Source organism: Leucoraja erinacea, chromosome 28 (genome assembly GCF_028641065.1).
Source record: "Leucoraja erinacea ecotype New England chromosome 28, Leri_hhj_1, whole genome shotgun sequence".
Lineage (NCBI taxonomy): Eukaryota > Metazoa > Chordata > Chondrichthyes > Rajiformes > Rajidae > Leucoraja > Leucoraja erinaceus.
The window spans coordinates 2,237,999-2,262,672 of NC_073404.1; the positions used below are offsets into that span (position 1 = coordinate 2,237,999).

At 46.1% G+C, this 24,674-nt stretch overlaps 1 protein-coding gene across 5 annotated transcripts in view; it reads right to left on the bottom strand.

Annotated features, from left to right (window-relative positions):
* The window catches only part of LOC129710508 (uncharacterized), an 84,554-nt gene extending 67,691 nt beyond the window's left edge, over positions 1–16,863 (bottom strand). For all 5 annotated transcript variants that reach the window (XR_008725687.1, XM_055657507.1, XM_055657506.1 and 2 more), the window contains exons 1-4: positions 16,761–16,863; positions 8,174–8,312; positions 6,397–6,539; positions 837–954 (exon numbers count right to left, since the gene is read on the bottom strand). Coding sequence is in view for 4 of the 5 variants with exons in the window: in XM_055657507.1 (XP_055513482.1) it covers positions 837–954; positions 6,397–6,539; positions 8,174–8,312; positions 16,761–16,853 (493 nt within the window). In the remaining variant the exon portion in view is untranslated. The remainder of the gene's footprint in view (positions 1–836; positions 955–6,396; positions 6,540–8,173; positions 8,313–16,760) is intronic.
* Between the last annotated feature and the right edge of the window lie 7,811 nt (positions 16,864–24,674).

Consider the following 24,674-nt stretch of genomic DNA (forward strand, 5'->3'; position numbering starts at 1 on the left):
GATAGGTCAGATAGCGGGAGTAATTGTGACCACCAAAGGTGAAGAGATCGGGCATAAAAAACAGACAGTGCAAGTACAACGGAAAGTTGTTCTCTTTCACAGACCTAATCAATGAGAGAGCAATGCGCACAGAATCCATGTACGACAACCAAAATTGTGCAGTCTTCCCGAGAGATCCCTTTTCGAACATCAGCTTTGAAGCTCTCATACGACTCCATCAATGTGTTGAGATCTGCATTGGCCATGACTTCGTTAAGTTCCTGCTTTGTTGATGATCGGATTAGCTCTTGAAAGATGCCCTTTGATTCCTCTGGTATACCGGACAGCACTGCATCTTTTTCAGCCATAGACAGGAATTCATCAAGAAATAGCCTCTCCAAGCACTCCACCATCGTCTTGTGGCAGTGCAGACTTCTGTCATAGTTCTTTCCTGTCATAACACCTTTCATAGAACCAGTAGACATGAGTCCCGATTCCATGAGGACATCCTGAAGTCCGGATCCTTCCATTTTCTTTCCAAGCATTTTGAAGTTTGCACAAATGACATGAAATGTGCCAATCAACACAATGTGTTTCTTGTACTTTGCAGGATGACTCCACATGAGAGGATATGCCTTCATGCAGACACTCAAGTCGAAGGTATGAGAGACGAGGGTGTAACATTTCTGATGCACAGTAGATCAGTTACTTTGTTAAAATGCATCAAGACTAGAAACATTTACTCTTGTTGCATGAATAAATGTCCTGAGATTTTCAGCAGATATTCCTGTAGCAGATATGTTTTACAGAATTTCCACCTGTAAAACATTGACTTGGAAAGATTTACCTTCCCCTACCTTTTGTGTTGGACAGATAAAGATTCCAAATGAGCTTCCTCAAGTCTGGTGGTAAACTGTGGTTGAACAAAATATGCAATTTGGATTTCATGTCTGGCCACTTCTGTAATAAAGAAACCTGAAAAAAAAAAGCCTTCATTAGCTGATAGAAATTTATCGAAAGTTAACCTTCCTGGGGCTTGCTTCCAAAGCTACTAACTTGGTTCAAAGCAATATGATTTCCTTACTTTGCGTTTCTTTCTGTTTGATATAACTCCTCACAGAATCAAAGAAAACACAACCCAAGAGGTGACCATCATATCTATGCCAGTCGCAAAAGAACTGCCTGAACTAATCTCTCACCCTGGCCAAACTCTTTGAATCACTTCCCTCTGGAAGGCGACTCCGGATTGTCAAAGCTGGCACAGCCAGATATAAAAACAGCTTTTTTTCCCCACAAGCAGTAGCTCTACTCAACAGCCAAAAGCCTGTAGCGTCCTTTTGCTCTGGTATTTTATTTCATTCTTCACATGTTGAAATAACAATGTTTTATTTTTAATTGTCTACTGTATATCGTGTTGTTACTTGCAAGCAAAGCACCAAGGCAAATTCCTTGTATGTATACATACTTGGCTAATAAAAAATGTATTCAGTTCAATTATTTATTCAATACAAGGTCTCGGGCAGTAGCCTGCAGATCATTGCTCTTCAAGTATACAACTGAATATTCCTATTGGTTCTCGTTTAGATAATTATTCCAATATATTGCCAGCTTTCTTTCACTTTGGGATTTTGACATTCAGTTTGTTAACAGGACAAATGCCTTTAGACTTTCGTGACTATTAACACTGTTCTTATTATAATATTCAGTAAGATTATAGATTTCCCCAGACCCTCCGTATGAAGGAGCTAGACCCAAACGTCACCTATTCCTTTTTTCTCCAGAGATGCTGTCTGACCCGCTGAGTTAATTCAGTATTTTGTGTCTATCTTTGGTTTAAACCAGCATCTGCAGTTCCTTCCGACACAAGATAATTTCCATATCTGGGGCAGTTCCACATTTTTCAAACATCATATTCTGAAATAAATATTCTAAATTTTATTCAAAAGATAAATTCTGACACTACTTTACAATACTATTTAAAGACTGCTGAATGGATTAATACCATGTGGTTGTGTTTTTTTTTTTAATACCTCAAAAAATATTTTAAATAGTCCTTCAAATGCAATTAAGAATCCTTGATATAATACGTCTATAGATCTCGATAGCTATCTTGACTACACCTCCACCCACCCTGCAGATCTTTGTTTCTATATGAAAATATGTCCATTGGCGGGCATATTGTTTGGAGCCTTTTAGTATATGCTGCTTCTCCTCGTTCTTAACAGGAAAATATATCACTTCACATTTGACCATAATAAATTTGTCAGCCCATTCTGCCTTACTTATTTTTTAGTAGTGTATAACTGTATTTAACACTGTTAATCAAACCCCTAAGTTTGGTACTCTGTTATTCATATCTATGCTATTGATATAAATATTAAAAAGATCAATGTTGTTAGCACTCACTCACGAGGAATACAATTGCCTACATTCTCATTTTAGAAAAATCTGAACTCTCTCTCGTCTGCCTTCAGCTATACTTCCAATGACTATTTAATTCCACGCACCTCCACGTTTGGTTGTTCTTTTGGCGAAGAACACTGAAGGGAAATTTGATAGAAAAGTAGAAATCATGATTGGTTCAAGCAGGGTAAATAAAGAGAAGATATTTCTATTATCAGGCATATTGAGGAATAGGTTCAGAGAGATAATGTGAAGAGTAAAGTACACAGGGGAAGTGTAAAACTATTTTTGGTTTATGCATAGTTATGAACTATAATTCAGTGAGGAATATGGAACTTGTCTGTCACAACTTTGAAAAATAATCATAGAATCATAAGGCACAGGAACGATCTTCCCACCTCATCCATGCCCACCTCAATGCTTATCTATGCTAATTCCATTGCCCACATTAGGCTTGTATCTCTCTTCACCTTTCCTGTCCAATTACTTGTCTAAAATCAATTTTAAATGTCACTGTATGTGCCTCCACCCCCTCCTCACCTCACTCCAGGTGTTTACCTTCTGTGTGAAAAGCTTACTCCTCAGATCTTCTTTAAATGTCTACCCTCTCATCTTAAACCTGTGTTCTATAGATTTAGCATCCCGTGCCCTGGGAAAAAAGACTATGAGTAATCTACCCTATCAATAAACCTCTTTAGGCCCCTCAGTCGCCGAGGTTGTAGTCAGATTGAAACCAACCTATCCAATCTCGCCTTACAACTGTAGGCCCCCCATTCCAAGCAATGTCCAGATGGATAAGACCTTGAAGGAAAAAATAGCTTTTAGTAGAATGGGGATGGACTGGATGGATAACTCTGCTTGTTTACAATTGAATAAATGATATAATTTTGCAATACCATGATCCTACAATTCTATATTATCTTGGTCAATGACTACAAGATTCAAAGGGTATGATTTACACCAAGGATCTACAACAATCCTCTTTTCCTGAGAAGCACTCAGAGAGCCAAGTGTATTGACGTTAGCTTTCTAGCATGTGTCTTTGTTTCACTCTGCTAACAGGGATGTTTAGAACATCATTCATAGTCATACAGCATAGAAGCAGGCCCTTCAGCTCAACTTGCCCATGCTGACCAAGATGCCCCATCCACACAATGCCCATTGGCCTCTGTTTGGTCCATAGTTTCCACAACCTTTCCTACCCATATACCTGGCCAGGTGTCTTTTAAATGATGTAATAGTACCTGCCTCAACTACCCCCTCTGGAAGCTTGTTCCATATTCCCACCACCCTTTGTAAGGAAAAGTTATCCCTGAAAAAGAGACACATACAAAACCATGGTGACTATCAGACTGAAGAAGGGTCTCGACCCTGAAACGTCGCCTATTCCTTCTCTCCAGAGATGCTGCCTCACTCACTGAGTTACTCCAGCATTTTGTCTACCTTCATTTTAAACCAGCATCTGTAGTTCTTTCTTACACATCCTTAATCAGCTCCTGTCTATCCAAATGCATATATATTTTATCCCTCAGTTTTCTCTCTCCAGTAACTTGCCTACCACAGACTCATTGGTATATAGTTCCCAGGCTTTCCCATACTTAAATAGAGGCATAACAATGGCCATCCTCCATTCCTCCAGCACCTCATCCATATCTAATGATGATTCGTATTTCTCTGCTAGGCCATCTGCAATTTTTCCTCTAGATTCCCAGTCTCCTTGGATATATCTGGTCAGGCCCAGGAGATTTATCCATCTTCATACATCCTTAAGACGTTCAGCACCTCCTTGATTATAACACTGACTGTCCTCAGGACACTTCCATGTCTGTCCCAATTTCCCCAGTCTTTACAGCTTTCTTCACAGTAAACATAGAGGAGAAATACGCATTGAGGAACTTTCCAGTTTCCTACAGCTCTACAGATGCTTTATGCTTTCTAAGGGGACGTATTCCCCCTCTAGTCACCCTCTTTCCCTTAATGTACATAAAATCTCATTGGATTCCGCTCAATATTATCTGCCAGAGTTATCTTCTTTTTTGCCCTTGATTTCCATCTTAAGCATGCTCCTCAGTTCCAGAAACTCCTCATGGGATACACTTGATCCCAGCTTCCGAGTGTTGGCCCATGCCTCCTTCTTTTTCTTGACCAGATCGTCAATTTCTCTCATCATCCAAGCTTCTTTAATTCCACCTTACCCTTCACTCGAACATGAACATGTATGCCCTGAACTCTTGTCACCACACTCTTAAAATCATTCCACTTTCCAGAAGTTCCTTTGCCATCAAACAAACTACTACCATCAATGAGCAACACCCATCTAAAACGATCAGAGGTGGCCTTACCCAAACTCAGAATTTTAACTCATGGGCACACCCTGTCTTCATCCATAACTATCTTAAAGCTAACTGAACGCTGGTCCCAAAAGGCAACTCCTTAAAAACTTAAATCACATGCTCTTCCCAATTTCCTAAGAGTAGATTCAATTTGTCCTTTTCCGTGTAAGGCACTCTACATATTGCCTGAGGGGACTGTCATGGACACATTTCACAAATTCCACCCCATCCAAGCCTTTTGCACTATGAAACTCCCAGTCAATATTGGGAAAGTTAAAATCTCTCATTATGACTACCTTATTATCCTTACAGCCGCCTGCAATCTTTTGGTATACTTGTTCCTCCAATTCCTACTGACTATTTAGGGACCTGTAGTACATTCCCAACAAGGTGATCACATCCTTTTTCTTCTTCACCTCCACCCATGCAAACTCACAGGACGGACCATCAGTAATGTCATCTCGGACTCTTTCTGTGACATTTTCCTTAATCAATAACACACTCCCTCTTCTTTTACCCCTACCTGTCTCTCCTGTAGCACCTGTACCCTGGAACATTAAGCTGCCAATGCTGTCCTTCTCTTAACCAGGCTTCTGTAATGGCTGCAACATACCTATCCATGTCCCGAGTTCAGCCGCCTTGCCTGTCAGGCCTCTCGAATTAAAATGTGCAATTCAATCCAAAAGTCCTTCCATGTCTACTTCCTTGTTCCCTGTCGTGCTCCTGCCTATTCTGTCCACGGAACTTTCTTTCATTACAATCCATACTGACTTCCCACCTCTCAGTCCTGCATTGATTCCACTCCCCCAGCCAATATACTTTAAACCCACCTGTGCAGCATTAGCAAAGCTGCTTGCCAGGATGGCAGGATATTGGTCCCCCACCAGTTCAGTTGCTACCCATTCCTCTTACACAGGTCACCTCTGCCCCAGAAGAAATTCCAGTGGTCCAAAAATCTGAATCCTTGCCCCCTGCACCAACTCCTTAGCCATACATTCATCTGTCATGGCTTCAGTATTGTCTTCATATTAAGAGCTGAATTCGAGCAGCCAGGTGCTGAACATAAAAAGGCATTTTCTTCCATTTCCATGAGGAATTGGGTTCATGGTGAAAGTGAACCTCATTGAAGGAGAGAAAGAAACACTAACTTTGTTGGGTTATTGGAATTCCCAATGGGCTTAGTGCTAGATGTTCCAATATTCATAATTAGGTTTACTAGTAATGGTTGCAGAGAAAACTAAATACAAATTATCACCAAACGTAGTTATGGAGATGAAACGAAACAGGAAAGAAATGGAAAAATAAAAATAAAATTCTCATTTTACATACATCAGTTCTTCTAGATTAGGACACGATGATGTAACAAACTTTCAAAAAATAGTTAGTTACAACATTTTCTTGAATTAATACAGTGAAAAAAATAAATGGGTAATGTCATTAAATTACCAATCAGATTCAACTTGGTAATTAAACTGACTACAATAATCAGGATGGTATGAAAAATGTCATGAATGAATGGAAGCTAATAAATCCGATATGTTAACTCTCTCTCTACTACTACCTGACCTGCTGAGTAATTATAACATTCACTGTTTCTATTTCAGTTTTCTAGCATTTACACATGTACAGATTGATGACATGGACATAGTGAAATGCATGCTATGAAGTGAAACAAACCCACCACGCCATCCTGGATATGACTCTCAAATGCCTCTGTCCTTGTCCGCATGGATTTGCTTTCATGCATTTTATAACTGAGTTGTCTACCAAACTGTTCCTCCAATGCAGAATTGATCCGACTAACAAGTGCTCTATAAATACTTCCTGTAGAGACAGAAAATGAACAAAGTTAGGTTATGGAGATGGGTCATAGGCTTGAAATATTAGTTCTGTTTCTCCCTTCACAATTTTGCCTAAACTAGTAAGTATTTTCATCAATCTCTGCTTTTATTTTATATCGAAATTAGAAAATGTTCAAAACTGGTATAGTGTAATTTTCAGAAAGGGGGAAATGTATCTGCCTTCAGTCCCAACAGTTTACTTAACACCATTTTCTGACTAATGATACTGACATGCCTATTAGGACATAAAGTCACTCAGCTGTTTAAATGCAAGTCGGCTCCCAGCAAACCAATCCCATTCCCTTCATCCCAACCAGAGGCATCTTGTTCCCTTTTAGTCCTGCAATTTATTATCTTGGAATGCCCACTATCTCCCACTTGTAATCCTTTTGCCACTTACCTAAAGTTAGGAACAATTTACACAAGCCTATTGTCCTATCAACCTATTAATAGCCTATCTATTAATCTGAGGAGCACCATCAGCAACAGGCTGGTTCCACCAAGATGAAGCACAGAACGTCCCAGTAAATCATTTTTCACCGTGGCTATCAAACTGTACAACTCCTCCTCCCTCTGTTGTGGGATAGACTGACTCCCCTCCCCTGGACCTGCACTCGGGGCCATTTTATTTTACTCGTGGACATTTTTCAACATGCTGAAAAAACATCCCAACTTACCTGATGCCCCGAGTACCTACGGCTGGCATAACAAGCCGTTACGATATATCCACGGACTCCTAAGGACTCGTTACGAACATTCTGCGAGTTTGAAAATTCGGGAGAATTCATGATTAACTCAGGAGAATTCGTGAATAACTCGGGAAAGTGGGACAGGCCCTTAACTCGTCCTTGCCGACCAAGATGCTGCGTCTACACTGGTCCCAACTACCCGCATTAGACCCATATCCCTCTAAACTTTCCTAACCATATACCAGTGTCTTCTAAATATTTTTATAGTACCTGCCTCAACTACTTCCTTTGGCAGCTCGTTCCATATACCCATCACCCTCTGTGTTAAAAATATACCCCTTTGTTTCCTATTAAATCGTTCCCCTCTCAGAAACCTATGTCTCCTGCTCCCCCTATGGTTAAAATACTCCGTGCATTTACACTATCTATTCCCCTCATTATCTTATACACCTCTATATGATCACCCCTTATCCTCCTACACTCCAATGAGTAAAGTCCTAGTTTGCCCAACCTCGCACTTGAGTTCTGGAATATCATAAATCTTTTTGGAGGTCAAACCAATGCATACACCTTCTACACAGTGAATGACAGGGCTCGGAAGAGTGTTGTAGGGCAGAAGGATCGATGATTATAGGTTCAACCTCTACTGATAGCTAATACTCTCTAATCCAGAAAACATTCTGGTGAACCTCTTCTGCATCCTCTCCAAAGCCTCTACATCTTTCTATTGCCTGAGGGGTAGATGGCGGCAGAGACATGCAGAGCAGTTACAATGTATTTAGATGAGCACTGGGCTACAGTACAGGTGCTGGAAAATGTGATGTATTGATACATGATGGCTGACAAGAACCACAGAGGGCTCAAGAGCCAGTTTCCATGCTGCATGACCCATGACTATCTACTTAATTTTCCTTTCACATAGACTTACCTCCATTGACTGCTTTGGCAGCTCGGTCTACAAAAAGTGCTTTTTCAGATGTAGATAAATCAGTGAAGAAATCAACGTGTCCTTCCGCTAATTGCTGGAGCACAACATCAAACAGCTCTTTGCTATACTCCTGCCAAACCTACAAGATAAAGTATTCAAGAATAAACTCAGCGATAACCATTGTAGTATGACTACTGGTAAAAGCAAGTGATGCAATGTCCTCTTATCAGGATTCAAACATTATATGGCATAACCTTATAATGCTTGATATGATCTTGATGGCTGGTACCCTTTCAATGGAATATTGAAAATTTATTGTAGTATTGATATCCTATTACTTTTCATTGCAATACTGATAATTGGTTCTTAAAGAATGGTTGTTAAATAGTTAGTTATTAATACATGGTCTCTGTTGTGATGGTATTGATACATGGTTTAAGATGTTGTTTATACATGGTTTACTGGGGAAGCAACACAGTTTCGTATCACAAGGTAATAATACCAAGACACCCATACAAGATACAAAGTTCTGGATCAGGCAGCATCCCTGGAGATAACCCATAAAAGCTCATCCCTGATTGCCCTTAGGAAGATGGGGTTGAGCTGCTTCCTTCAACAATTGTGGTCCTTGAGGTATACTCATAATGCTGTTAGCGAGGGAATTCCAGAATGTTGACCCAGCGATGGAGAAGAAATGGTAATATATTTCCAAGTTGGGATGATATGTGGCTTGGAGTGAAATTACCAGGTGATGGTGTTCCGATGTTTTTGCTGCCCTTGTCTTTCTAGCTGGTAGAGGTTGTGGGTTAGGAAAGTGTTATTAAGAGTTTGTTGACTTGCTACAGTTGTGTATCAGTGTAGAGTGAATGAATGGTTCAGAATGGGGTCCCTATCTCCTGTGTTACATTGGGTCTCTTGAAGCAATACTCATCCAGGCAAGTAGAGAGTATTTCATCATGTCAATGACTTGAGCCTTGTGGATGATGGAATGGCTTTGGGGTGTTCGGAGGTAAGTAAGTTGCCACAGGATCACTGTTGTGTCAATAGCTTGTTCTTCTTCACTGAGACATTACCACACAATTCCCTATCACTGCGGTATTGACACAAGCTTTCCTATGACTGGTACATTATATCTCGCTACTCTTCACTGGAGTTTGGATTTATGATGTTTTTTAACGTAACGACCAGAGCAGGTTGGGCCACTCAGCCCCTCATACCCACTCTGCCATTCTATGTTAGAATCTTATACCTCAGCATACATACCCACTAATCTTGTATTCTTTTATTTTCCTAATATTCAAACCATTCTATTGACCTGTGTTGACTGTGAACCCACAGCCCTTAGGCAGATTCCAAAGATTGACCACCTTCTTCACATACTGTCCTGAATGGCCAGCATTTATTTTGAGATTGTGAGTACTGGTTCCAGACACCATTCAGGAGAAACATCAAGTCTCCATCTGCCTTATGGAACCCTTTAAGAAGTTTGTTATATTTACTTCTCCTAAACCTCACAGCATGTAGGCCCAACCTGCTTGATGTCTCCTCATATGACAAACCTGCCCTCACAGGAATCAATCTGCCAAAACCTATTTTCAATCACTCCATCACAAATATATTCTTATTTACATGGAGAACAATCTGCATACAATATTCCAGGTTTGTCCCACAGCGCTTTTTAATAATTGGAGCAGGACTGCGTTCTTTTATTCAAACCCTCTTTCAATAAAGGCCAGTGTATCATTTGCCTGTCATGTCCGTACGTCCTGAAGACCATCATCTTTTAATCTTTCACAATGTTAAAAAATATATAGTTGTTACCATGGTACCAATACACAGGCAGATGTGGCTCGTCAGCCTGGGAAGGCAGTCCATCTAGGAGAGGGAAAACTCTGATTTAAAACCTCCACTGCCTTGTGGCCATATCCAGTCATGGAAATTGCTCCTGGAGTAAACCTCAAGAAAATCCGGAGTTGGAGCCCCTAAGGCAGTTTGTCGTTGTCTACAACCTCCTGCGACGGTGCTGGTGCCAAACTGTTCCTTTGGATCGAACAGTGACGTGGAGGGGGGATGTTCTGCATGGGCAACAGCCATATGACATCGCCCAGGCTTGCATCCGACCACACATCACCTGCAAACTAGGATGCATCACCCATGGTCAGTCATGACCGAAGGGGGCGTACTACTACCAATACACAGGTCTTTGGGATTTGTATTTTGCTACATGGTACTTTCTGACAACAAGACACTGATACCTTCATACCTCATTTCCTCTCTGTGATATTGATACCTACAGGAAGGAACTGCAGATGCTGGTTTACACCAAAGATAGACAAAAAATGCTGGTGTAACTCAGCGGGTCAGGCAGCATCTGTGGAGAAACGGAATAGGTAACATTTCAGGTCGAAACCCGTCTTCAGACTCTTCAGAAGTCCAAAGAGGGGTCTCGACCGGAAACATCACCCATTCCTTTTCTTCAAAGATGCTGCCTGACCCGCTGAGCTAATCCAGCATTTTCTGTCTATCATTGATACCTGTACCTGATGCCCTCTCATGGGGAGGAGGGTGTTTATGTACAGTTCTTTGTTGGTGGGGTATTAATATTGAATTCCCTCTCACTGAGGTTAGGTAGAAAGTGTGGTAAAGAAGGCATCTGCATGTTTGCCATCATCGGTCAGGGCATTGAATACCCAGACTCACTACCACAGCCACGTGTGTTTTCTCAGTGCTTGCCTGTGCCTCCATCTTCTACCTCGGGGATTCCAGCTCCGGTTCCAGACATCCCAATTTGGACCCAACCCGGATTACAGGTACCGACAGTCGATCTGCTGCTTTTCACAACAGTTCACATTCTGTCCTCTGCTTTCTACACTGGCAGCGATACACCAGCACCAGCAGGCCCTCACTCTGACTCTCCCACAGCTCCGGACCTCATTCACCTACACCTGCAATGGACCACAACTATACTTCATTCAACGCCAGATCCACACCCAGGCCCAGACCACCAAAACTGCTGCAGCTGCCTGCATTCACCGTCTCCCTGCGACCACCGCCGCCCTTCACTGTCTCCCCGGGGCCACCGATGCTGCTGCCGCCGACCCGTATCTCTACTCCTGCCCCACAAGGACCTCCACCAGAAACCCCGCTGACCATCGCCTCTCCACCGCCCACCAGTGGGCTGGAGCCATCGCCTCACCCGAGTTCCAGGCTCAGCACCAGGCCCACAGACTCCATGCTGCAGACTCCAACAGCACGTGGTCTGATTCTGCTGGATCCTACTGCTCCCCCACTCCTACAGGGAACCTCGGTAATGATGGGTCTTCCCCTTCCCTTCTTTTAACCAGGTTACCCCGATCACCCATACAATAGTCCTCACGCCCCTTTCCTCTCTGAACACCCACCAGCCCCCTCCACCAGATCTAGCCTTGGTCTTTGTCCACTCCCCGGCCCTCCTCTGACCCTATCCCCCACCCTTGTGTCTTCACCATCCCCCCTGACCTCCCCCTTTCTGATTCGGAACAGTCTGTCCTCAACAGAGGCCTCACCTACATTCGCCTCTGACCACCTCAACGAGTTCCGGGTCCGCCACGACGTAGCGCTTTTCTTCCGTCACCTCCGCGCCTTTTTCTATGGGAAGGAGTCCTCACCACCCAGTGATGACCCCTTATCCACCGGTTTCCCTCCTCTTGGACTCCCCAGAACGACCTTCTACCCTCTCTACATCTCTTTATTTCTAACTGCCAGCGTGACATCAACTGTCTCAACTTTTCCCACTCCCCTTACCTACTCCAAGCTCACCCCCGTACAGCCCTCCGCTCAATCTGCAGCAATCCTGACATTATAATCAAACCCGCCGACAAGGGAGGTGCTGTGGTAGTCTGGCGGCTGACCTCTACTGGGCTGAGGCCAGGCGACAACTCTCAGGCACCTCCTTCTACTTTTCCTTGGACCATGATCCTGCAGATGAGCACCAGGTCTTAATCACAAACACCATTACTGATTTCATCACTTCTGGCTGTCTGCCTTCCACAGCCTCCAACCTTATCGTTTCCCAGCCCTGTTTTTACCTCAACTCTATCCTATCCCCTCCTGGTCCAATCTCTCCCGACCTATGTCCAAGATACCTCACATGCCCTTCGTCTCTTTAATGACTTCTGCATTCCAGGGCCCCCACTCCCTCATCTTTACTATGGACATTCAATCACTCCACACCTCCATATCCCACCAGAAAGGCTTTAAACCCCTCAGTTTCTTCCACAGAGCCATCCAATTTCCCTCTAACACTACTCCGCGTAGCAGAGCTGGTCCTCACCCTCAACAACTTCTCCTTTTCACTCCTCCCACTACCTCAAGTCCAAGGCGCAGCTATGGGCACCCGCATGGGCCCCAGCAAGGCCTGCCTCTTTGTAGGGTATGTTAAATAATCCCTGTTCCAGGCGTACACTGGCCCTATACCCGAATTCTATCTCAATTACACTGATGACTGCATCGATGCTACCTCCTGCGCCCATGTAGAACTAATGGACTTCATCAACTTCACTACCAATTTTCATCCTGCATCAAATTTACTTGGACCATATCCAACACCTCCCTCCGCTTTCCTGATCACAGTCTCCATCACAAGAAATAGATTATTGACTGACGTCTATTAAAAACCCACTGACTCCCACAACTATCTCGACTACACTTCTTCCCACCCTGCTTCCTGCAAAGTCTCTATCCCCTACTCCCAATTCCTCCGTCTACGCCACATCTGCTCCCAAGATGAGGTTTTCCATACCACAACATGCAGGATGTCCTCATTCTTTAGGGAACGGGGGTTCCCATCGTAGATGAGGTCCTCACTCGTGTCTCCTTGGTACCCCGCAGCTCCACCCTTGCTCCCCTTCCCCCTAATCGAATCAGAGTCCCCTTAGTCCTTACCTTCCACCCCATCACCCGTCACATGCAACACATAATCCTCGGAAGTTTCCGCCACCTCCAACGGGATCCCACCACTAGCCACATTTTCCCATCTCCACTCCTTTCCGCCTTCCGCAGAGACCGTTCCCTCCGCAACTCCCTGGTTAACTCATCCTTTCCCACCCAAACCACCCTCTCCCAGGTACCTTTCCCTGCAAGTGCAGAAGATGCAACACCTGTCGCTATACCTCCTCTCTCAACTCTGTCCAGGGACCCCGACAGTCCTTTCAGGTTTGGCGGAGGTTCATTTGTACCTCCTTCAACCTCATCTACTGTAACAGTTGTTCAAGATCAACCGTGGGACGTATCACTGATGGAGATGAGTCAGAGTATAGAAGTGAGATCGACCGTTTGACCAAATGGTGCCAGCACAATAACCTGGCTCTCAGCACCAGTAAAACCAAGGAACTGATTGTGGACTTTGGAAGGGGTAGGATGGGGACCCATAGTCCCGTTTATATCAACAGGTCGATAGTGGAGAGTCAAGAGCAAATTCCTGGGCGTGCATATCTCTGAAAATTTCTCCTGGTACAAGAACACTGATGCAGTTATAAAGAAAGCACATCAGCGTCTCTACTTCTTGAGAAGATTACGGAGAGTCGGTATGTCAAGGAGGACTGTCTCGAACTGCTACAGGTGCACAATAGAGAGTATGCTGACCTGTTGCATCGTGGCTTGGCTCGGACACACACACACACACACACACACACACACACACACACACACACAGTGTTGAAGCAAAGCAAAAATGTAATTGTCCTATCTGGGACACATGACAATAAACTCTCTTGAATCTTGAGATGTGGACTCTTAGACATCGGCGTCACCAAACACAGACTGGGTAATCGTTTCACGGAATACCTTTGTTCAGCCCTCGTGAACCAATCTAATCTCCCAGTTGCTGGACACTTAAATTCTCCTTCCCATTCCTACACAGACCTTTCTGTCCTCGGTCTCCAGAGATGCTGCCTGCCCCGCTGAATTACTCCAGCTTTTTGTGTCTATCTTCGGTTTAAATCAGCATCTGCAGTTCCTTCTTACACATTGAATGTAATAACTGACAATTCATGTATAAAGCACTGGTTAGGTTACAATTGGATAATTGTGCGCAGTTCTGGTTACCACACAGGAAGGATATGGAGGTTTTGAAAAGTGTGCAAAAAAGATTTACCATAACATTGCCTAGATTCGAGTATATTAGCTGTACGAACAAGTTAGACAAACTTGGATTGTTTTCTCTTGAGCGTTAGAGACTTTTATATGTTTTTATCTATTGCACTTGTAATTATATATTCCCTTATCTGGTCACTGATTTGTTTCACACAAAGGTGGTGAGTGAATGGAACAAGCTGCCAGAGGAGGTAGTTGGAGCAGGGACTATCCCAACATTTAAGAAACAGTTAGACAGGTGCATGGATAGGACAGGTTTGGGGAGATATGGACTAAACGTGGGACTAATGTAGCTGGGACAGGTTGGCCCGTGTGGACAAGTTGGGCCGAAGGGCCTGATTCCACACTGTATCACGCTATGGTCACCCCTCATCCTTCTCAACTCCAAGTAAAACACGCAACTTGAAATGTTAGATCACCTTTTCTTTCCACAGATGATGGCTGACCTGTCGAATGATTCTGGCATTGGGTAAGAGGGGAGATTGCTGTGATCATGACTGAGATTTTTGCATCTTTGCTATTTTATGATACGAGAAGATTTTGCTGAGTGTGGCTTTGGAGCCTATGAGGAGGAATTCTGTCTTATCGCTGTTGAGTTTGAGGAAATTATGTTGCATCCAGGTTTTTATAGCTGACAAACAGAAGTTGATATGGGAGGGGGGGGGGGTTGTGGGGGGATTTGGTGCCAAGGTAGATCTGGGTGTCATCGGCGTAACAGTGGAAGTCCAGATTGAAGTGGCGGAGTATCTGACCAAGGGGGAGGATGTAGATGATGAAGAGGAGGGGGCCCGAGTACAGAGCCTTGGCGAACAGAGTTGAGATGAAGTGGGATCTGTTGGAAAGTCATTTGAACCTCAAATGAAGTTCAAACGAAATTTGGTTTCTGCAGTCATACAACAAGAAAAGCGCCAAGATACACAACCACCACAATTTACACAAACATCCATCACAGTGAATCTCCTCCTCACTGTGATGGAAGGCAAAGTCTTGTCTCTCCCCTGTGTTGCATTCTTTTCCCGATGTTAAAGCCCCTGGCGGGCGATGGCAAGTCCCGCAGCCGTTATAGCCTCGTCAGGCCATTGTAAGGCCCCTCCCCGTGTCATTTTCAACCCCACAACTCGGGCGGGAGAAGATGCGATTGCCGGACCTCCGAAAAGCGGCCTCCCACCAGGGACCCGCGAGCTCCCGATGTCACTGTCCACAGGCCTGCAGCTGGTGCCTCCGAGCCATCACAGTTCTCCACGCTCCGAATGCCGGCCAGCCCCACGATGGCAAGTCCGCAGGCTCCGCGACTAGAGCCCCCAGGTCGTTCCGGTTAGAGGCCGCTCCACGGTGCTAGGCTCCAACGAGAATGGAGACCCCACAGGGTCACCCGTACAGGGAAGAGATTTAAAAGTTTCCCCCACCCACCCCGCCCCCCACATATACGCAGCTAAAAACAATATAAAAACCACAACAAACTATACATTCAACAGGACAAAAATTAAAAAAAGACAGACAGACTGCAGAGGCTGCTGCAACGTGGGTCGCACCGCCCACTAGAGATTTGGCAATCCAAAAGCTAAGGTACTGTCCAATTCACCTCCATACCATTGTGGACATTAGACTTTGCCACAGAACTGATGCGCTACAATGCTCAGAACTATATTCTGTACTTTCTCTTTAACTTGATTGTATTTATGTATGGTATATCTGATCTGTTTGGATTGCATGCAAAACAAAGCTTTTCACTTTACCCAGTATACATGGTAGTAATAAATTTAAACCTAAACCATGGAGTTATAGGAGAGGTAATACCCGAGTTACAGCAGTGTAAACTCATGCAGTTTAGTTTAGATTAGTTTAGTTTAGAGCGGAAACAGGCCCTTGGGCCCACCGAGTCTGTGCTGACCAGCGATCCCCGCACATTAACACTATCTTAAACACATTAGGGACAATTTAAATTTATAAAAGACAATGAACCTACAAACCCGTACGTCGTTGGAGTGTGTGTGTGTGTGTGTGTGGGGACCGGCGCACCCGGGGAAAACCCACAGGGAGAACGTACAAACTCCATACATTCAGCACCCGTAGTCAGGATCGAACCCGGGTCTCTGCGCTGCGAGTCGGCAATTCGGCCACTGCGCCACCGTGCTGTCCTTATTCGAGTTACAAACAGTTGTCAGGAACTTGGAAAAGTCGTTTAGTTCAAGCTCTACATTAACCATGCTCCTTCGGATCATAGTTTTCAATCAGATACGTGGTTCCTCGTAACCTCTTGGACAGACAGACAGACAGACAGACAGACAGACAAAGTCGGCGGGCCAGGCAGCACCGTTGCTTCTCGTTGGGGCAATACACACAAACATCGGCCTGCCTGCAAAATGCTACCATTTCCCCCTTTATGTTCTTGGCTTTATATTTCCCAGCATTATTTTTACTTTCCGTGCATTGGCTCGGTGTAAGTGTCACTGACCTGGGAGAGGTGCACTTGTTCTCTAACCTCCGCCAGCCAGCTCGCCGCCATTTGCCGTCCTGTGTGTGTGTGTTGGCGGGGAGCGGTTGCCATGGGGACAATGGCGGCGCGGTAAGGGGGAGAGGGGGCGCGTGGAGCGGGGCGTCGACGGGGGAGTGAGGGGCGTTGAGAGGAGCGAGAGCTTTGAGGGGAGAGGGGGGAGGGGGCGCTGAGGGAGGGGGCGCGTTGTAGGGGGTGTGCGTTGGGGGAGGAGCGCGTGGGTTTTCTCCGGTTTCCTCCCACATACCAAAGATGTGCAGGTTTGTAGGTTCATTGGCTTTGGTATCATTGTAAATTGTCCATATGATAGTGTGTGTAAGATAGTGTTAGTGTGTGTGGATCACTGTTCGGCACGGACTCGGTGGGCCGTAGGGCCTGTTTCTGTGCTGTATGTCTAAACTAACCTAAACTAAAGTACTAACCTAAATTTTCATAAGCAGGGCCGTTAATAATAGGCAATAGTGTTTTATTTGTCACATGCAACTGCACAGTAAAATTATTTTTGAATATATTACACATGCTAGCGTCAACATTTTAGCACCATTATTCAAAGCCCAAAGTCCAGACTGGAAGTACTGAGTGTCCCACAAACAAACATCCCTCTCCTGAAGAAGGGTTTCGGCCCGAAACGTTGCCTATTTCCTTCGCTCCATAGATGCTGCTGCACCCGCTGAGTTTCTCCAGCTTTTTTGTGTAACCTTCATCCCTCTCCTCTCCTTGCCCGGCCATCTTTGTGTCTCGGGGGCGCCACCTGCAGCCTACCTGAAGACGCTGGATGCATTACCCCAGTTCACCTTCCTACTGGTCCTTATCCCTCGTGCCCAACATCTCCAGCTCCCTCCTGGTTATGCTGTCTGCAGAGCCTTCGGGCAGGTTCTTCAACATAACATAAGGTGCCTCAATGAATGGCAGCACTAGCGCCCGTGGTGATGAAGTGCTTTGCGAGGTTTTGAGTTTTGACTCGTATCAAGTCCTATTTTAGCAAGATGTTTAAGAAGGAACTGCAGATGCTGGAAAATCGAAGGTAAACAAAAATGCTGCAGAAACTCAGCGGGTGAGGCAGCATCTATGGAGCAAAGGAAATAGGCAACTTTTCGGGTCGAAACCCTTCTTCAGACTGACTTCAGTTTCTCAGCATTTTAGCAAGAACCTGGACCCACTACTGGTCCTACTGACAATAGACAACAGGAGGCACATTCTCACTGGCTCTCCACTCTGCACTGGGCCACTTGGACAATAAGAACACATAGGTCAGGCTGTTGTTCATCAATTGCATTGTTCAACACCATCATTGCTTCCAAACTTGCTCAGGCCCACATGTTCTCATTAATCTTCTCTGCACCCTTTGCAGCTTGACCACATCTTTCCTTTAACTTAGTGACTAACATTTGAACTCCAAATGTGGCCTCATCAAAACGTGGTACAACTGTAAGATAATTTCCTACTTCTGTTCTCATCTCAGTCCTAACTGCCCCCCCCCTTTATTCTTAAACTGTGACCCATGGTTCTGAACGCCCCCAACATTGGGAACACTTTTCCTGCAGTTACAGTAAGTGAAAATCTAATAGGCAAGCAGGATGCTTTCTCCAACCACCCCCATTTGAAGTCGACTATCTTCCACCGTTTCTACCCAGTGCTTGGTACTTACTTCCAGCAGCCACTGCTGGAAGTAAGGCTGCTGGCCCTGACGGCATCCCCGGGCGCGTGCTCAGGGCCTGTGCTGCGCAGCTGACAGACGTCTGGACTGACATCTTCAACCTGTCACTTGCCCAAGCAGTTGTCCCCACTTGCCTTAAAACCACCTCCATCGTGCCAGTGCCAAAACACTCCACTGCGGCAAGCTTCAACGACTTCCGCCCAGTTGCACTTACCCCCATCATCACCAAGTGCTTCGAGAGGCTGGTCCTGGCACACCTCAAAAGCTGCCTACCCCCCACACTGGATCCCTATCAGTTTGCCTACCGCAAGAACAGGAGTACGGAGGATGCCATCTCAACGGCACTTCACTCCGCCCTCTCCCACCTCGACAACAGAGACACTTACGTAAGAATGCTGTTCATCGATTACAGCTCAGCATTCAACACACCATTATACCATCAAAACTGATCACCAAACTCGGTAACCTGGGCATCGACCCCTCCCTCTGCAACTGGATACTGGACTTTCTAACCAACAGACCCCAGTCTGTGAGGTTAGACAAGCACACCTCTTCAACCCTCACCCTGAACACCGGCGTTCCACAGGGCTGTGTGCTGAGCCCCCTCCTCTACTCCCTCTTCACCTATGACTGCACACCTGTACATGGTACTAACACCATCATCAAGTATGCAGATGATACAACGGTGATTGGCCTCATCAGCAACAACGATGAGCTGGCCTACAGGGAGGAGGTCCAGCACTTAGCAGCATGGTGCGCTGACAACAACCTGGCCCTTAACTCCAAGAAGACCAAGGAGCTCATTGTAGACTTCAGGAAGTCCAGAGGCGGCACGCACACCCCCATCCACATTAACGGGACGGAGGTGGAACGTGTTTCTAGCTTCAGGTTCCTGGGAGTCAACATCTCCGATGACCTCTCTTGGACCCACAATACCTCTACTCTGATCAAGAAGGCTCATCAGCGTCTCTTCTTCCTGAGGAGACTGAAGAAGGTCCATCTGTCTCCTCAGATCCTGGTGAACTTCTACCGCTGCACCATCGAGAGCATCCTTACCAACTGCATCACAGTATGGTATGGCAACTGCTCTGTCTCCGACCGGAAGGCATTGCAGAAGGTGGTGAAAATTGCCCAACGCATCACCGGTTCCTCGCTCCCCTCCATTGAGTCTGTCCAAAGCAAGCGCTGTCTGCGGAGGGCGCACAGCATCGCCAAGGACTTCTCTCACCCCAACCATGGACTGTTTACCCTCCTACCATCCGGGAGGCGCTACAGGTCTCTCCGTTGCCGAACCAGCAGGTCGAGGAACAGCTTCTTTCCGGCGGCTGTCACTCTACTCAACAACGTACCTCGATGACTGCCAATCACCCTCCCCCCCCGGACATTTATTATTTATTCAAATCGTTTGCTATGTCGCTCTTCAAGGGAGATGCAAAATGCATTTCGTTGTCTCTGTACTGTACACTGACAATGACAATTAAAATTGAATCTGAATCTGAATCACTGGTTGTCCTCCACAATGCACTCTCTCTCCTCTCAACCCCCCTCTCTCTCTCCCCTCCATCTCTCTTTCCCCTCTCTCCCTCTCTCCCTCTCCTCACTCTCTCTCTCACCCCTCTCTCCCCCCTCCTCTCACTCTCTCCCCTTCCCTCTCTTCTCTCTCCCCCTCTCTCTCTCCTCTCTCCCCCTCTCTCTCTCCCATCTCTCTCTCTCCTTCTCTCTCTTCCCCCTCTCTCCGTCCCTCCTCGCTCTCCCCGTCCCACCTCACTCTCCCCCCTCCCTCTCGTCCCTTCTCTCTCTCTCCCCCCCCTCCCCTCTCGCCCCCCCTCTCTCTCTCTCTCCCCCTCTCTCTTCTCCTCTCGCCCCCTCCCTCTCCTCTCGCTCCTGTCTCTCTCTCTCTATATGAGGCCTAGATCAAGATTTCTCAACATTCTGGGGCCTGTTTCACGCCCTGTATCTCTCTCCCCCCCCCTCTCTCTCTCTCTCTCTCTCATCTCTCATCTCTCTCTCTCTCATCTCTCTCATCTCTTCCTCCTCTCTCCTCCTCTCTCCCCCTATCTCCCTCCCACCTCACTCTCCCCCTGGCTCTCTCTCTCCCTCTCTCTTTTCTCCTCTGTCTCTATCTCCTCTTTCTCTTTGCCCCCCCATCTCTCTCTCTCTTTCCCCCCGTTTCTTTCCTTCCCCTCTCTCCCTCTTCCCCTCTCTCTTTTACCACCCCTCTCTCTCCCATTCTCTCCTACCCTCTCCACCCCCTCTCTCTCTTCCCTCTTTCGTCTCTCTCACCCCTCTCTCTCTTCCCCCCCTCCCACCTCACTCCCCCCCCCCTTTCTCCCCTACCTCTTTCCCTTCTCCCTCTTCTCTCTCTCCATTCACTGACCCCCTGTCTTTCCCCTCTCTCTCCTCTCACCCCCTCTCTCTCTCCTCTCACCCCCTCTCTCTCCCCACTGTCTCCCTGTCTCCTTCCCCCCTCTCTCTCTCTCTCCACCTCCCTTTGAGAGTCTGTCCCTTCGGCACAGAGACTCTTGCGGCAGCGGTGCTTCAGACGCCTCTGACGGCCCGGGACACTTGCACTGTCCGCAGTTCTCAGGTCGGCTCGCCTGCCCCGACCCCGCAAAAACGAATTGAAAAAAAACCCCGCGGTTTTTCGGGTTATGGGCCGAAAACCCGTATATTGCATATTGGGAACAGTTTGCAAAAGATCTAAACACACTACTGAGGACTCCTCGTATTTATACTTAATTTATGGCCATTCCGAAACACCTCCCCCAGGTTTTACAATGATTCACCTGGTTAGTTCCATCTCCGGCTGCTTGGTTGGATGTGTTGTCGGCGGCTGCACATCCAACCAAGAGAAGAGGCGCGACGTCACTCACATCTGCCAACTGACGCGCTTCCCCGAACCGCACAGATCCCTGGCACGCGGCGCTAAGGGACAAATTGCGCAGGGACTGAACTCAGCGTGAGAACTCGGTCGTGAGCGTGAGGGCGTGAGAAATTGCTCCAGGGCGTGAGTCTCACACTGAAAGCGTGAGAGTTGGCAGCCCTGAGTAGAACCATATAAAATATTGGTAAGGCCACAGTTAAAGTATCTTGTGCATTATGAGCACAAGGGTAGACTATGAGAAATGTTTCTGCCCATTAGAATGATCTGATTAGAAGGCACGTAGGCATTGCAGAAACCACAGTGCCCTCAATGACACATTTAATCTTGTTCTTCAAAAATTCAACCAAATTAGTCAGACAGGATTTCCTTTTACCAAAGCCAAGCAGAAAAATCCCAAACAATCATTGCCTCTGCAAATTCAGATTAAGTATGTCCCTCTTTTTTTCCTAACTAAGCACTTTCCACTCATTTTAGACTCAAAGCCCTGTAATTAATTACTTGGCCTTTTCTTGCCAGCCTCTTGAACAAAAGTACAATATTTTCTGTTCTCCAATCATCAGACATCTCTTCTATGGTCAGAGAAGATGTTTAAATTTCTATCAGGACCTCAGTTATTGCCTCCTTACATCTCATAGAAACTTGGAATACATCCCATCATGTCCTGTGAATTATCCACTATTTGAAGGTGCTAAGACATCTGTTTTAACCTTTTTGATATCACAGGAAATCCTCCTTTTTAATGGACCGACTGGTGGGCTGATGTACTGATGATGGCTGTCCACACCGCCCCCGGTTCATGCCGTATTCCCTGGCGCTTGCAACGCTGGCTGCACCTACTGTATGCCTGGAGTACGTCTCACCAGGCCCTGAGATTCATCCACCTTCTTAGCCTGCTATGACATAGGGAGGCACTGGTAGAGTTGCTGCCTTCAGCGTCAGAGATCTGGGTTCGATCCTGACTACAAGTACGAGAGTTTGTTTGTTCTCCCTGTGACCTGCATGGGTTTTCTCCAGGACCTCTGGTTTCCTCCCACACTCCAAAAGGCACACAGGTTTGTAGGTTAATTGGCTTGGTGAAATTATAAATTGTTCCTACAGGGATGGTGTTAGTGTGTGGGGATTGCTGGTCAGCAAGGACTTGGTGGGCTGAAGGGCCTGTTTCTGCGCTATATCTCTAATCTAAACTATAGATCCCTTTTGGAGGTAATTAGTTCTGGAATCCACTATCCCAGTGTTTGAATTCCCCCACAATTAAAACATCCTCTCTGAAGTGGATACAGATGAGAAACATTAATTTAAGATCCTAGTGGAAAACAAGCCCCTCGGGTCCTTTTAAAATCTTTCTCACCTTTAACCTATGCTCTTTAGTTTTAGATGACCCAACCATGGGGAAATGACTAGCTATTTGTTTCTATGCCTCATGATTTTATCAACCTTTAAAGGTCACCCTTCAGTCAGTCTCCTCCAGGGAATAAAGACCCAGCCTAACAAGCCTCTCCGTCTAACTCAAACTCTCCAGTCCTGCAAACATCCTCATACATTTTTCTTGCACTCTTTCCAGTTTAATGACATCGTTCTTACAGCAGGGTGGTCAGAACCATACACGGGGCAAAAAAATGTGGCCTTACCAACGTCTTCTTCAGCTGTTTTGTTTTGTCCCAACTCCTGTACACTGCACCCTGATCAATGAAGGCTTTAGTCAAATGACTTCTTCACCACTCTGTCTACCCATGTCCCACCTTTCATGGATCTATGTACCTGCCTGTCTGTTCTACACCCAGGGTCCTAACATCTACTGTGTAAGTCCTGCACTTGTTTGACCAAAATGCAACACCTCACATTTTTTGAATGAAACTCTGCCTGCCATTCCTCGGTCCATTGGCTCAGTTGATCAACCTTTTTCACTGTGCACTTAGTGTAATTCACAAGCTTACTATCCATGCCACCTACATTCACATCCAATTCTTTAATATTATAAGTTAAAAAGCAGGACCTTGAATGGTAATCCCTTGGATTCCTCCCAATGCCACAAGCGAGTGAGGGCAGGAGAAGTGGGATATGCTACATGAAAGGTTCCAGCATGGTTAAGGAGTTGGTGCAGGTTTTTGGACCATTGGGATCTCTTCTTGAGAAGAGGTATCCTGTACAATAGGGACGGGTTGAATCTAAACTGGAGAGGAACCGATTTCTTGGGAGGGAGATTTACTAGTGCTACCTGGGCGGATTTAAACTAGATTGGTAAGAGGGAAGGCCCAGATCTGAAAGGAATTGGATGAGAAGTTGGGCGCATATATTGTGGTCAACAATAGTTTCAGCAGGACAGGCAGGTGCACGGCAAAGAGAGAGAAAAGACCAGTGGAGTAAACAGCATTTATTTAAATGTTACAGGAGTAACAGGTAAAGTGGACGATGGCATTCAACACCATTATACCATCTAAACTGATCACCAAACTCGGTAACCTGGCCATCGATCCCTCCCTCTGCAACTGGATACTGGACTTTCTAACCAACAGACCACAGTCTGTTAGGTTAGATAAGCACACCTCTTCAACCCTTACCCTGAAAACCGGCGTTCCACAGGGCTGTGTGCTGAGCCCCCTCCTCCTTCTTCTTCTTCTATATAGTGTTTTTTGGCGGTTGGCAAACAACTTGAGCCCCCTCCTCTACTCCCTCTTCACCTATGACTGCACACCTGTACATGGTACTAACACCATCATCAAGTATGCAGATGATACAACGGTGATTGGCCTCATCAGCAACAACGATGAGTCGGCCTACAGGGAGGAGGTCCAGCACTTAGCAGCATGGTGCGCTGACAACAACCTGGCCCATAACTCCAAGAAGACCAAGGAGCTCATTGTAGACTTCAGGAAGTCCAGGGGCGGCACGCACACCCCCATCCACATTAACGGGACGGAGGTGGAACGTGTTTCTAGCTTCAGGTTCCTGGGTGTTAACATCTCCGATGACCTCTCTTGGACCCACAATACCTCAACTGTGATCAAGAAGGCTCACCAGCGTCTCTTCTTCCTGAGGAGACTGAAGAAGATCCATCTGTCTCCTCAGATCCTGGTGAACTTCTACCGCTGCACCATCGAGAGCATCCTTACCAACTGTATCACAGTATGGTATGGCAACTGCTCTGTCTCCGACCGGAAGGCCTTGCAGAGGGTGGTGAAAATTGCCCAATGCATCACCGGTTCCCCGCTCCCCTCCATTGAGTCTGTCCAAAGCAAGCGTTGTCTGCGGAGTGCGCTCAGCATCGCCAAGGACTGCTCTCACCCCAACCATGGACTGTTTACCCTCCTACCATCCGGGAGGCGCTACAGGTCTC